Source organism: Brassica napus, chromosome C1 (assembly GCF_020379485.1).
Source record: "Brassica napus cultivar Da-Ae chromosome C1, Da-Ae, whole genome shotgun sequence".
Taxonomy (NCBI): domain Eukaryota; kingdom Viridiplantae; phylum Streptophyta; class Magnoliopsida; order Brassicales; family Brassicaceae; genus Brassica; species Brassica napus.
The window spans coordinates 38,913,322-38,928,570 of NC_063444.1; the positions used below are offsets into that span (position 1 = coordinate 38,913,322).

A 15,249-nucleotide genomic window follows, 5' to 3' on the forward strand; every position below is an offset into this window, starting at 1 on the left:
AACTGTTTTTCTATTTCGGTTTTTAGAAGATTTCCTTTTCTAATTATGAATTCCTTTTAGTAGATTTTCTATTTTTAACAGAGTTAGGTTATTATAAACCGTCTCTAGGATCCTATATAAGGGATTGTAAGTTGGCTTTGATAAGTAGTTTTTGAAAGATAATAAACTAGAGTTTCTCTAAAGCCTTGCATTGATTCGATTATGTCGTCAATACGAGAGCCTTGTATCGAATTTGATTAAGTTCTTCGATTCAAGAAGTCAGGTCTCTACAGATTTAACCTAAATCTTTAGATTTGAGCTGAGTTACCGTTGATACGCTGCGCCAGGTTGGTATCAGAGCTTTGCTACGCTCCTCGAAAATTTTTCCATTCACCATGGCAAGACCTCGACGAGCACCTGTTCGAACCGAAGCAGAAATCACCCGTGATGCAATCGCTGAGCTTCAGGCTCAGATGCAAACTATCGCCGCCGCCCTCCACAACCTTAATGTTCAACAACAACCACAAGTTCGCGATAATGTTGAACGTGCGAGCAACAACGATGCAGAAGACGATGAAGAAGCAAACCTATTTGCCGCCGCAGCAGCAGAACATGTGAACCCCTTCGCTCCTCTCAACGACCGTGTACTCGGTCAAGATAACATTCGCGGTGCAGCAGCTGTTGTTCCATGGGAAACAGGATTCAAAACAGAGATTCCAGAGTTCCATGGCAACTCATCCGCCGAAGAACTTCTGGATTGGATAGTCACAGTTGAAGAAATTCTTGAATTCAAGAGAGCACCAATGGAACGTTGTGTTCCGTTGTTAACAATGCGATTCCGCAACAGAGCAGCAGCATGGTGGATACAACTAAAAACTACACGAGCCCGTCTTGGAAAACCCAAGATCATGTCATGGGATAAGCTTAAATCAAAACTTAAAAAGACATTCTTGCCTTACAACTATGATCTGCTAATGTTCCAACGACTACATCATATTCGTCAAGGAACTCGTTCAGTTGCTGAATATTCCCAAGAATTTTTTTTGCTGCTTACAAGAGTTGATATTCAAGATTCAGAACGACAGTTGGTTGCTCGATTCACTGCCGGCCTGCGTCAACAGATCCAGCACACTATCAACTTGTTTAATCCACTGACCTTATCAGAAGCTCACCAACAGGCACTCACCATTGAATCTCAAACTAAAAGCAATTACTCTTGGTCTGCGTCTCGTACTACCCGACCTGTTCAGCAACAGCAGTCTACAAATTTAGCCGATGATTCGCTTCCTCAACAAGCTGAAACTGCCCTCGTGCCTTTGACGGATAAGACAACAACTCGACCATCTTTACTACGATGTTTCGCTTGCGGAGAGATTGGTCATCGACAAGCCAATTGTCCGAAAAGAAATCGCAGGGGACTTCTTCTTGATGCCGCTGGCAAGGACGTAGAGGTTATTTATGATGAGGAAATTGCAGAAAATCTAGAAGAAACAGAGGACCTGATCGCAGACACTGGTCCTTGTTTGATGATGCGACGTGTTTGCCTTGCTCCACGCCATATTAATGACAATCCACAACGCCATAACTTGTTCCACTCGAAGTGTACTATTGCCGGCAAGGTTTGCAAATTTATTATTGACTCGGGAAGTAGTGAAAACGTAGTGGCAGAGGACGTTGTCAACAAACTCAATCTGACAACAGAACTTCATCCATATCCATATAAACTCGCATGGCTAGACAAGAAGACAGACTTGACCATTACTCGACGTGCTCTCATATCATATTCAGTTGGTGGCACATTCCAGGATCAAATTTATTGTGATGTAGCACCGATGGACGCTTGTCATCTTCTCTTAGGACGCCCTTGGCTATTTGATCATCGAGTAAAACACGATGGTTATCACAATACCTATAGCTTCCGTTTCAACGATAAAAACTTCACACTGCAACCCTATTTACCTGAGAAGCAGAGTTTACCGTCCTCACCAGTCCTTATTCTCCAACACAAACCTTTTGAGCGAGAGATGCGAGAAGAGGGACGTGTTCTGATCCTGCTGAACTCACCAGTCAACACATCTTTACCGCAAATTCCGGATAGCTTTAAATGTCTGTTGACCAAGTTTCAGGACGTCTTCCCCGACGAGTTACCAACTGGCCTTCCTCCTCTAAGAGATATTCAACACCGTATTGATCTAGTTCCAGATGCTATCCTACCTAATCGAGCTCATTACCGTATGAGTCCAAGTGAGCATGAAGAACTGCGACGACAAGTTGAGGATCTCATCACGAAAGGATACTTGCGTGAGAGTTTGAGTCCGTGTGCAGTTCCAGCTTTGCTCATACCAAAAAAAGATGGATCATGGAGAATGTGTGTCGATAGCCGTGCTATTAATAAGATTATAGTCCGCTATCGATTTCCAATACCACGTCTTGATGATCTATTAGACCAAATTGGTGCTGCAACAACCTTTTCTAAACTCGATCTTCGCAGTGGATACCATCAAATCCGTATTCAACCGGGTGATGAGTGGAAGACAGCATTCAAAACCAGAGAAGGGCTGTTTGAATGGCTTGTTATGCCTTTCGGGCTTTCCAATGCCCCTAGTACCTTCATGCGGGTTATGAATCAGTCTCTTCGGCCGTTTATTGGTAAATTTGTGGTGGTTTACTTTGATGATATTCTGATATTCAGTAAGTCATTAGCCGAGCATCTTGAACACTTGGAAGCAGTCCTTCTTATCCTTCGTCGTGATCAATTCTATGCGACGATGAAGAAGTGTGAGTTCGGCTCTCCTAAAGTCCACTTTCTCGGCTACATTGTTTCCGCAGAAGGACTCGCCGTGGATACTAGTAAAGTGGATGCAATTAAAACGTGGCAAACTCCATCTACATTGTCTGAGACACGAAGCTTTCATGGTCTCGCATCTTTTTATCGAAGATTTGTGCCACAGTTTAGCAGCTTAATGGCGCCTCTCACGGATTGTATTCGACGGGATGGTGTCTTCACATGGACTCCCGCCGCAGCCACCGCGTTTGAGATTATCAAATCAAAGTTGATTTCAGCTCCTATACTTGCTCTACCTGATTTTACCCTGGTCTTTGAACTCCATTGTGATGCTTCTAAGTTGGGAATCGGTGCTGTCTTGAGTCAGCGAAACCGGCCTATCGCCTTCTTCAGTGAAAAGCTGGCAGGAGCTCGTTTACGTTGTAGTACTTATGATGTGGAGTTTTATGCCGTGGTTCAAGCAATCAAGCACTGGAGACATTATCTTTTTCATAAAGAATTCGTTCTCTATACAGATCACGATGCGTTAAAACACTTGAGTAGTCAAGATAAGGTCTCGGCAAGTCATGCCTCGTGGGTGTCTTATTTACAGCAGTTTACTTTTGTTATCAAGCACACGTCGGGTATCTCCAATCGAGTGGCTGACGCACTAAGCCGTCGTCGTTCTTTGCTGGGTGTTCTTCATGTTTCAGTTCCCGGCTTTGCAGCTTTTGCTGACTTCTACGAGTCTGATGAATATTTTGGTCGGATTCTTCTTGATGTTCAGAATGGCGTATCACGCGATTTCACTCTTCATGATGGGTTTCTTTTTCGTGGCGACCGTCTCTGAGTTCCGGATTGTAGCCTCCGTCTTCAACTAATCGCTGAAACACATAATGAGGGTCATATAGGATGCGACAGAACATTGCATTTGATCTCTGCCTCATATTTCTGGCTGGCTCTAAGACGCGATGTTGAGCGTTTTGTGGAGAGATGCACGACCTGTCAAACGTCGAAAGGACATGCTACAAACGCTGGTCTCTACATGCCGTTACCTATACCAACGCAACCGTGGACTGACATCAGTATGGATTTCGTCATGGGTCTTCCTCGTACACAAAAAAGGTTTGATTCAATCTTTGTTGTCGTGGATCGATTCTCAAAAATGGTGCACTTTGTTCCCTGTAAAAAAATGACGGATGCAGTTCAAGTTGCGACACTCTTCTTCCGTGAGGTTTATAGACTTCATGGGTTGCCTACTTCTATTGTCTCAGACCGTGATTCACGCTTCTTGGGTCACTTCTGGCGATATCTTTGGAAGCTTCTCGGCACCAGTCTCGACATGAGTTCCGCTTATCATCCCCAAACGGACGGTCAAACAGAGGTGACCAATAGATTGTTGGGTAACTTGCTACGATGTCTTGTTGGTGATTCCATTAAATCGTGGGATTCAAAACTTCCTCAAGCAGAGTTTGCTCATAATCATGCACTCAATCGAAGTTCAGGTTTCAGTCCATTTCAGGTCGTTTATGGTCTTCTTCCTCGTGGTCCTTTGGATTTAACTACTCTTCCAGACCATACCCGTCTTCATGGAGTCGCTACTGATTTTGTCGACAATATTCATCAAGTTCATGCGCAGATTATCACCAATCTTCAGTCCTCCTCGTCAAAGTACAAAGCAGCGTCTGATTCTCATCGTCGCCGTGTCCTATTTGAAGTTGTTGATCAAGTTTGGGTGTTTCTCACTAAGGATCGAATGCCAGCTCATGCTTATAACAAACTCAAGGCAAAGAAAATAGGTCCTCTCACAGTCTTGGAGCGTATTAATGATAATGTATATCGTCTGCAACTTCCAGCTCATATCACTACCTCGGATGTATTCAATGTTCGTTATCTCTCTCGCTATGCACCACCGGATCCGGTTCCTGATTCGAGGTCGAATCTTTCTCACCCCGGGGGACCTGATGCAGCATCATGATACCTTCACCGCCAAGCAACCTTTTTTCTATTTCGGTTTTTAGAAGATTTCCTTTTCTAATTATGAATTCCTTTTAGTAGAGTTTCTATTTTTAACAGAGTTAGGTTATTATAAACCGTCTCTAGGATCCTATATAAGGGATTGTAAGTTGGCTTTGATAAGTAGTTTTTGAAAGATAATAAACTAGAGTTTCTCTAAAGCCTTGCATTGATTCGATTCTGTCGTCAATACGAGAGCCTTGTATCGAATTTGATTAAGTTCTTCGATTCAAGAAGTCAGGTCTCTAAAGATTTAACCTAAATCTTTAGATTTGAGCTGAGTTACCGTTGATACGCTGCGCCACATAGGCGGACAGAAACACAACGATGGAGGAAGAGATGTAGACTTTTGCTATCACGACAGTGGAGAGGAAGCCTTACTGGGACACAAAGATGAAACCTTTCGACATCTAAATCATTGAAATTGCAGGCCCTTGAAGAAAGTTACGGTTCTTTATTCTTCTTTTGATGTTCAGGTGGTTGAAGAATAAAAAAATGTATGTGAAAGGAGACAACAAATCATAACATATTTTGCTGCAAAAACCTAAAGGCTATTTGTTATTTAGTTGACATATCTATTTTATAGGGATACATTTGGTATTTATGAAAGATCTACAGCAGATTTCCATATACCTAATTAAAATAGTTTTTAGGTTATGTAGTGCAAATTTTCTATATTAAAAAGAGAAAAACAAATATTTTATATTTTAATTAGGATAATTTTTAAAAAATCTAAAGGTATAATAATATTAACCGTAATTATAGTTCTAGTGAGACCAAATTTTTAGACAAGGTCATAGTGAGACAAATCCAAGTTCTAAGTGTTTCTTTTTACCAATTTTCTCAAAAAAGAAATCATGTCTTTATATTTAAACAATCAAAAGAAACATCTTTAAACAATTTCTCAAGAAACAGTTCTCTGTAAATAAAATTAGTAGTACTAATTAAATTTTCTTCCACTAACACTATCCAGCAATCAGCACATATCTGCATGTATACATACATAATGACTTGGTTATTATTTATCTTGTAAAAGAACAGATCTGAAATCAGTTTCTTATATGTACCAATGTGCCCAAGTGCCAACATTAAAAAGATATATATAATTAAAAGAGCATGCATTACAGATATAGATATTTGATATCAAGGTCCTCCAAAGAAGTTTAAACAACTCAGAGATCATTCATGTACCTCGGACAGAGAATATAAGGGTGGATAGCTTAGCACGCAGTGCTAGGAAACAACCGTCTTTCGTCGTTCACATGGATGCGGAGTTACCGGTTTGGTTTACAAAGTCAAGTTGAGTCTGTGAATGTCTTGTTGTCAAAAAAAAAAAATTATATACTTTTCATATGTGTCGTTCTTATGTTAATTCTTAAAATTGTTAATTCTTACAATAATATATTTAATGAATAAACTATTTTAGTAATTGCCATTAATAATATATATATATATATATTTTATAACCGTGGGGCTCCCAAAGACTTTCTAGGCCCAAAGACTAATCTCACGAAGTTCGTAGAAATCCGAGTTTTCTTGCCAGTTAAAGCGTCTATGGGTGGCCAATGCTACTCAAACCCAGGACGGAAACTCCAGTTGGAGCCCCTTTACCACAAGACCAAGGCGACTTGGTTACCATTAATAATACTGTCTATGGTCTATTTCTTTTTTTTTCTAATGATTTTTATAAATCATACCAATATATAAAAAATAGTTTAGTATAAAAATGACAATATTTTAAAATAAAATATATAACAATGTTTTATATTTAGAACATGTAGTTTAAAAATAAAGAATTAAGGGCTCTGGCCCGAACCTCCCGATATTTAATAAAACAAATAATAACGAGTTTCTATTTTAGTTTATTAAAATTTTATTTTTACATTTTTCTTAATGATGTTAAATAAATAAATTTCCTTTAGAATTTTAAAATATTTAATAACTCTTTTAATAAGAAAAAATCCATTTAGTTAGAAACTACTATTTTTATGGTATTAAAGAATATTATTATATCTTATTTACGAATTTCATAATATGCTATTTAATTATATTTTTGGATAATTATACGGTATAATATTTTTAAGCATTTTTCTAATAATTTTATGCAATTTTTATTTTCCTAATTACATATTCTCAAACTTTTGGATATCTCCATATCTATATATATAAACAAGTAATTATGTATAATCTAAACCCATTGTAGATTCCACTAACAAATTGTTTCAAAATAAATGGAGTATTCTGATAAAATAATTAGAATTTTTTTTAATAATGTAACCCGATCATCTAATATTAGATTTTTTCTAAATTATATTTATTTTTATTCGAGATGACTTTCTGCGATATCACGTGATAGTATTATATAAATATTATTTACGGTAAGCAATTTTTGTATATATTTAAAATTTATAATAATTTTGAGAAATTAAATTTGTAGATAAAAACCGATAAAGAACTTGTGATTTGTTGATAACAGAGGAATAACATATAGAAACTAGAGTATATGATTTGGTGATATATATCTAGTATCTATGTCCAGATCAGAAAATAGTTAGTTTGAAAAGATTATGTTATATCTATACCATTAAAACAAAAGACTCTGGTTTTAAGTATGTTTCTGTTTTGTAAGTATTTACAAAGCCATGCCATTACATTATATATATATATATATATATATATATATATATATATATATATATTATTTTTTTATAACCGTGGTGTGATTTCAAAGGTTTTCTAGATCCAATGACTAATCACCACGAGGTCCGCAGAATCCGTGTTTCTGTACCACTTAAAGCATCCCGAGTGGCCAAAGAGAATCAAACTCAGGGTGGTATTCACAGCTGTGAACCATTTATCAATAGGTCAAGATCACTTGGTTAAAAGGGTTTAAATACCTACAATGGCTTAATCATAATTAATACAGTTTATTATACAGAAAATCTGTAATGGAAATATTTGGCATATTATCTGAAACACAAAAAGCAGTATTTTAAAATCCGACTCAAACACCAAACTGGACAACCTCCCGGATTACTGGGTCACAATATTAACCGCGGATGAATCGCATGTTAATAAATTAATTAATGTTATTATGTAATAATATATATTATAAACTAAAGTTAAGTATTTCTTAAATGCTGTTTAAAACATGAAATAATAGTTTGGTTATGCTTTAGAAAAAACTATATTTTTAGTTTCATTTAACGTACAAAATATAAAAAAATAGTTTAGACTATTTAATTTTTTTTTGTAACAAATTAAGAACTTAAGAGTTATGACATCCAACGAAAATATATCAAGACTTAAAATTCAGAAATATTTAAATATCTAATGTAAAAAAAATCACTGCAGAACATGATTCAAATCATATGGTTTTGCATAAACAATATGAATAAAATCTGTGACTTTTAAGACAAAACATATTTAGTTAGAAACATGTAAAACAAAAACATAAAATAAACTCATGCGATTCACGAAAAAGAATGGAAAACATAGTAGAGCTTAGAATATATAAAACGTAGTAAGCGAGATTTATGATAAGCAAAAACTTAGAACATGTACAACCTAACTTCTTAATTAAAATTTAGAATACAAAACAGATTAAAAAATCATAATTAAAAACTAAAAAAAATGTAAAAGTTATTTATTGGTTCAAACCAATGATTTAACCGGTAACCGAGTTCTGGTTTTTAACGATTTTTTGCAGGTTTAATTGGGGTTTTTAAATATTGTTTTTTTTACAAAACCCAAACTGGATTTATCTTTCACCGGGTTTACTGGTTCAACTGTGGGTCCGGATCAGGTTTCAAGACACTACCAAAAACTGTACCCGAACCGACTAAAAATCAGAAGTGAAATCGAACCGAAATTATAAAAAAAAATAAACGGTTTTCATTTCTCTAAAACATAAAAACTGAAACCAAACCAAAAACCGAACGGGTACCTGAATATTTGAAATATAATAAAATATTAATTATTTTTAATTTATATATATAATTATAATTTATAAATTAATAATATTCAAAATCGCCGAATTACTCTAATCACCTGATTTTTTGTGGTTTTCCAGGTTTAACTCTTGTTTTTAAGCATTTTTTGGAATTTTTTCCTTTAACCATGGATTAAACTCAATCTATTCCTAATTCGCTTCCACTACAAGTTTTATAAGAAAATAAAAACATGTCCTAAATCCACATTACCGGGTCTTTAACATCCTAACCCTAATAAACTGAATCGAAAACATGAATGCCTAACATTTTGAGCCGTCAAAATAATTACTCTCAATTATAGATGTTAAAGCTCAAATATTAAAATTTAAATAAAAAATGATAGTAACTTTTGAATTGAAAAATGTAACCAAAATGTTATCTCGCACTTTAAAAGCGCTGGTAAAATCTAGTTAAAGATCGGATCAAGTAAAATATTTAGAATTCTATCCTAATTATTGTTTCTACTTATTTAATAAAATTTGAATAATAGTATAATATTTAAATTTAGGGAGAATTGGAAAAACAAGACATTTTCGAAGTTTGTTTGTCAAAATAAGACTTTGGTCGTTTTGGACTGGTTTTGCCCTTGTGTTGTGGAAAAAATAGTAAACTTAGGTAAAAAAATATAAAAAAATGTAGAATCATTAGAAACCAAAGTATATATACTTTTATGTTTAAATTTAATTTTTAAAAATTGTGGAACTATGTTTTATTTAATATCAAAGCTATAACAGAATACTTATTCAAGCCATCTACGTAGTCTACAAATCGAATATAAAGTATTGTACATAGGTTTACCTTGGATAGAAAATATAAACTACACTTTCTTCAATAGTTTACCTTAGCTAGATTTTTTGTCGTAATATTCTATCTTGATATCTTCAGTCTACCTACGGCTTTTTTACAAGTTATATCCTAGAGTCAGTGAAATACCTTTTCTTTTTTACAAGTCATACCTTGTTCTGCATTTTACTATATAATAGCCTAAGGCAGAATGTAGTTTCATTGTCTCTACATATTTCTGCCTTACGTATGATGTATATTCTTGCCAAATAAAGTAAAAATGGAAACTTCCAAATTTCGTGATCATATCTTTCCTAAATATATCCTAACTAAATATTTCCTAAATATCTTCCCCCCCCCCACGATTTTCTCCCTTTTCTCTTCACACGATCTCTATCTCCCTCGTTCCTTGTTCCTCTCTCTTCTTCATCGACAAAAATTTCTTCTATCAACCAACATAAGATGGTTCTAATCTACGTTAAATCTGGTGTATGGATGTCAAGTTTCAGTGACGAGTGGAGTTTCTTGGCAGACAAACAAAGGCGTGGTCGAATGGTGACATTAGAAACTACTACTTTACTGGAGGAACTCAAGATCATGGTGTGTGAAGATTATGGGGTCGACCCTAATTTGGTTAATGTCGAGTTCAGTTATGAGATGGTCAATCAAAGAGGAAATCCTCCAATTAGTATCAGTAATGATCGACAAGTGTGTAACTTTGTGGGCTACGCAAAGAAGGGTTCCTCTACAACCTTGTGTGTCACGTTCTCTGGTACTGGTACTGGTATAAAGGAAAAGGAACGAGTCAATATCGATCTGAATAAGGAACTGTGTGATTCAAGTAATGTTGAGGAAGGTGAAGTTCCTGACATAAATCTGGGAGATTTTGCAGAACCATCAACAAAGTGTTGTGATAAAAGGAAGAATCATGTCGTTGAGGATGGTTCCGGTCATGCTGGTTCAAAGAGTGAAAAGTATGGCGATAGTGAAAAGGAAAGCCGAGCTGGGAACACAGATTTCGTGAAGAAAGATCAACTTTTCCGAAGTAAACGTGTCCTAAAGGCAACAATGGAAATTTGGGCGATGAAGAATAATTACGATTTCCTTGTTACCAAATCAACGAAAAAGTGGTGGTCTATACGATGTAAGGATAATACGTGCAACTGGACTGTGCGTGCGGAATGTGTTGATGGGTCTACATATTTCATGATCAATAAGTGTGTGGGTATACACTCATGTGCTCCTTCAAAGAAAAGCAACTTCGGAAAAACGGCGTCGGCAAGAACTATTGGAAAGCTGATACAACATCGATTTGATGATGCCAATGATGGCCCCAAAGCAAACGACATCATTCAGTTTATGAGGCTAGAACATAGCTGCGAAATTACTTATTGGCACGCTTGGGAAGCTCGTGAGTATGCAATTGCAGCTGTTAGAGGTATACCAGACGAAAGTTATGCAAAGATACCAAAATATTTGCATATGATTAAAGAAGCTAATCCTGGTACACACACTCACTATGAAACTAAGAAGGATGGTAGATTCATGTATCTATTTATGTCGTTTGGGCAATCAGTTAGAGGATTTCACAGTCATATGCGTAGGGTGATTGTTGTTGATGGAACTTTTCTGAAAAATAAATATAAAGGAGTTCTACTTGTTGCTACAGCTGTAGATGGTAACTCCAACTTGTATCCAATTGCATTTGGAGTTGCTGATTCAGAGAATGAAGAATCATGGGAGTGGTTCTTCAGACAGTTGAGTGTGGTTATTCCTGATAGTAAAGACTTAGCTTTTGTGTCAGATAGACATGCGTCAATTGCTAAAGCAATCAGGGATGTCTACCCACGATCAAAGCACGGAATTTGTATACACCACTTGCTGACCAATGTAGTTAAATTCTTGAGGACAAAGGGGTTCACTGCCTTGGTCGAGAAGGCTTCAAAGGCATATAGGTATAGTGAATTTCAGGAACGTTTCACAGAAATTGTTGATATCAGTCCGGCACTTGGAAGATATCTACAGGAGGCTGATGTGAGAAAATGGGCTCGTTCTCTCTTCCTTGGATCCAGGTATGACATCAGGACCAATAACCCAGCTGAGTCGATTAATTCAGCTCTGAGATCTCCTAGACAATTTCCAGTAATTCCTTTGCTAGATAGTATAAGAGAAATGATGACCCGATGGTTCTATGAGCGTCGCATGTTAAGCTCCAAACATATTGATCCTTTAACCGATAAGGTGGAGAAAAAGATTGATATGAGAATCGTGAAGGCTCGAGGGTTTCAGGTTCAGAAGGTTGACAACTTCAGATCACTTGTTAAAGGAGACATATATGATTGTCATGTTGATCTGGAAACCAGAACATGCACATGTGGGAAATTTGATTTAGGAAAAATTCCATGCAGACACGTCATTCCTGCAATTTATTCTCGAGGTATGGAAGTATATAAACATTATCTTGGTACCTATATATTCCAGCATTTTTGCAGCATTTAGACATTGGTCGGTCTTTTTTTTGACACAGGTATGGAAGTACACCGATTTACTGATGGCGTCTATAGCACTGCAACGTGGAGAGCTGCCTACGTGGAATCCATTAATCCCATACCAGTTCCAGAGGCTGAATGGAATGTCCCAGATGAGGTTAAACTTGCGAAGATCTTACCACCAGAGTCAAGAAAGAGTGCTGGTAGACCAGTAAAGAGAAGGTATGAAACAGTAGAAGACAAGATTAAATCTTCTCAAGGATCAACAAAGAAGAAAAAGCACAAGTGCAGCCGGTGTGGTATGGAGGGACACATGAGAGGAACATGTGATAAACCTATCTAGTTTGTTGTGTGTGTTCTCTGTTATTTGATGTTTGCTTACAACATTGTTGAGACAAATCGAATCTTCCTATTGACAGTTTGATTTTTGCAATTTTTTTGTTATATTCGATGCAAATCACCAAAAACATCAAAGAACATAGTCTTACATTTATTCAGAAAAAACAGAACAAGAAATTGAACATCATGCATAGGTAAGGTACATGAAGACCATAGCAAAACAACACACAAACAAAGCTTTGATGATCCTTAACTCTCTAATGCATTCGATGGAATTTTCTTCACAACGAGCAATTGCATCTTCCATCTCTTCAAGTCTACTCTTATGTCGTTTCAGCATTGTCTCAGAAGCTCGTACTGATTTTTGAAACTCGGAATTGTCCACTAGCAGCACATCAAACAGATCCTGAAAGTCTTCAATTTCCTCAACAACTGACTTATCAGTCCATTTGAACAAGTGAGTTTTGTCCTTCATCATTAACATCAACAAACAGTTAGATTGGAGCGACGAAAAGGTTATATGAATACAGACTAACCATCTCAGATCCCATCGGACAACAATGGAACAATCTTCCCGGATTTTTTGACAGTTGTTGAAGTGAAAAGATGCACTGCCTTGCCGCAATTGCATCTTTTCGGAATTCCTCTTTGTTTGGTGTGCTGATATCTTGAATCGACAGAAGAACCGACCGAAGACATGATTGAGTTGATCTCCCAAGTTCTCTCCCCTTGATTTTTCTCTGTCGTGAAAGAATGAGGAAGAAAAGGCATTAGGTCAAAAAATAATACAAAACTACGTCGTTTCATGACGTAGAAAACATGTTTTATACCTGAGGCAGATCTATTAAATATAATGAAAAACGATTTAGGGGTTCGTTAGGGATTAGTAAGGGTATGTATTTCACCATATATCCACTAAAGTAGTGATTATACATGAAACAAAAAAATACATTATTAGTGGCTATAAGAACTACAAATGGAATTATTAAACAAATACATGTCATTCTCAACACAAATGGTAAGAGTTTAGAGTAAAGAGTTCTTATGTATAGGGTTCATTTAGGCTTTAGGGTAAATATTGGGTTCGTTAGTGGTTTAGGGTAAAGATTGATAAGTTTAGTGGTTTAGTGTAATTGGATATTTTAGTTGTAAATATTTCATGCAAAATCAAACCACAAATAACTAGTAAACTAAAATAGTGTCATGTCACATAATTTCTAGAAAACTCTAAAATAGAGTATTGTCACAACATTCCTGGTAAACCTAAACAAACACACATAATCAGTCTTCTTCAAGGTCATAAAAAGTAGAACTCTCAAAATCCAAAGGGATGTGTTGTGCCATAAGCTGGATTAAAATGGGATCATGGGCAGCCTCCCATATATCATAAGCAATTTTCTGTCGGTAACCAGACATTATTCCGTCTTCCACTAAACTGAGGTCGAGACCAAGAAGGATGCACTCCAAGTGTTTGAGTGCCCCGAAATCAGCACAAGACTTGTTCAATCTTGTCTGCATTGGCATATCTACAATCGAATAGGATGTAAGGAGTAACTTGCTCTTAGGTGGACCAACTGCCTTGACAATTCTAGGAATCATACAAGCAAAATTCTCTACGTATTGCCTATTCCTTCCCCGATTGCAATCATAGACTTCCACTTTCTTCTCAATCATGTTGACGCATACATCAACCCAATGATTACCTGCAACGGACATCACTTATTTTGTTAAAAAAAATACTTGAATAACGGAGACGTGTAGAGGAAGCATGGATAATTACCATTGACAAACAGAGGAAAGTAGAGATGATCAACATCGACACCCCAAACTCTATTAGTCCGCCTATGAGATGGAAGCTCTCCTCTCCCATAAGCAAGAAGAAGATCGGGTACTACGTAGCCTCTTTTGTCGTCTTTACACTTCTCGTATTCTTTCTCGATCTGGAGGCAGAACATGGCGTTCATGAAAGCAACACGGTCTATATTCCAACGCCTCAAAGATGTCTTCTCTCGCCATATATACATCATCGCATCCATTTCCTGAATATTCACATGGACAATTACCCAATGCACAATCAAATATATGTTACAAATATATGTTAAGAAAATAATACCTCGTTTCCAAGCCATTTTCCAGCACAAACTATTCTCTGTGCGAAGGTCAAATTAAAGACAGAGGGACCAATCCTCAAAGATGTTGGATTCGTAGACCATTTCGTGAATCTATCCCACGATTCTTCGGTAAAATAATACAGTGACACCTGTGGAGAACCGTCATCTGCCATTGGTGAGTCACTAAGCTGAAGCTTCTTGCTTGGTCCTCCAGTCCATCTATCCCACTTTGCCGATGTTAGAGGTGCATTTGATTGCTTTGATCCACCTTTTCGTAGTTTCCGGACAGTAGTCATTGGAGTCCACCAATCACTTGCATCGTTGTCGTTATTGGTCTGTGATGGATCAAAATCGGGTACGTACGAGGCTTGAGAAAGTCCTTCAAGGCTTTGCGTACCTATTGGTTCGTCCATATCATCCGCTTGACTGAAATTTACATCTTGTTTCAAAGTACACAAGCAATTCATAAAAAACCCTGATTCAAAACACACAAGCAATTCATACAAAAATCAGATTCAAAATACACAAGCAATTCATAAAAAACCAGTTATTAAGCATACACAAGGAATTCATAAAAAACATGATTTTATAAACTAATAAAATTCATATAAATATCTTACACATAGTTCACATAACAAAACACACATCATAATGCAGATACAAAATTAAGCCTGATTTTGAACAACAATTACAAACCAAACACACTTCCAAAACGAGACAATGCAAAACACATCACAAGGCCGATAAACACATGAAACTAACACTAAAAGAAGTTA

General features: G+C 36.6%; 2 protein-coding genes across 2 annotated transcripts; both read left to right on the plus strand.

Moving 5' to 3' along the window:
• The first annotated feature begins 374 nt into the window (after positions 1 to 374).
• Positions 375 to 3,593, plus strand: LOC125580004. The gene has a single exon (XM_048743934.1). It carries the CDS (start codon positions 375 to 377, stop codon positions 3,591 to 3,593), a length of 3,219 nt encoding a protein of 1,072 aa, XP_048599891.1.
• A 6,403-nt stretch (positions 3,594 to 9,996) lies between these two features.
• On the plus strand, positions 9,997 to 12,366 carry LOC125580005. The gene is made up of 2 exons (XM_048743935.1): positions 9,997 to 11,971; positions 12,062 to 12,366. The coding sequence occupies exons 1-2, from the start codon at positions 9,997 to 9,999 to the stop codon at positions 12,364 to 12,366; spliced, it is 2,280 nt and encodes a 759-aa protein (XP_048599892.1).
• The last annotated feature ends 2,883 nt before the right edge of the window (positions 12,367 to 15,249 follow it).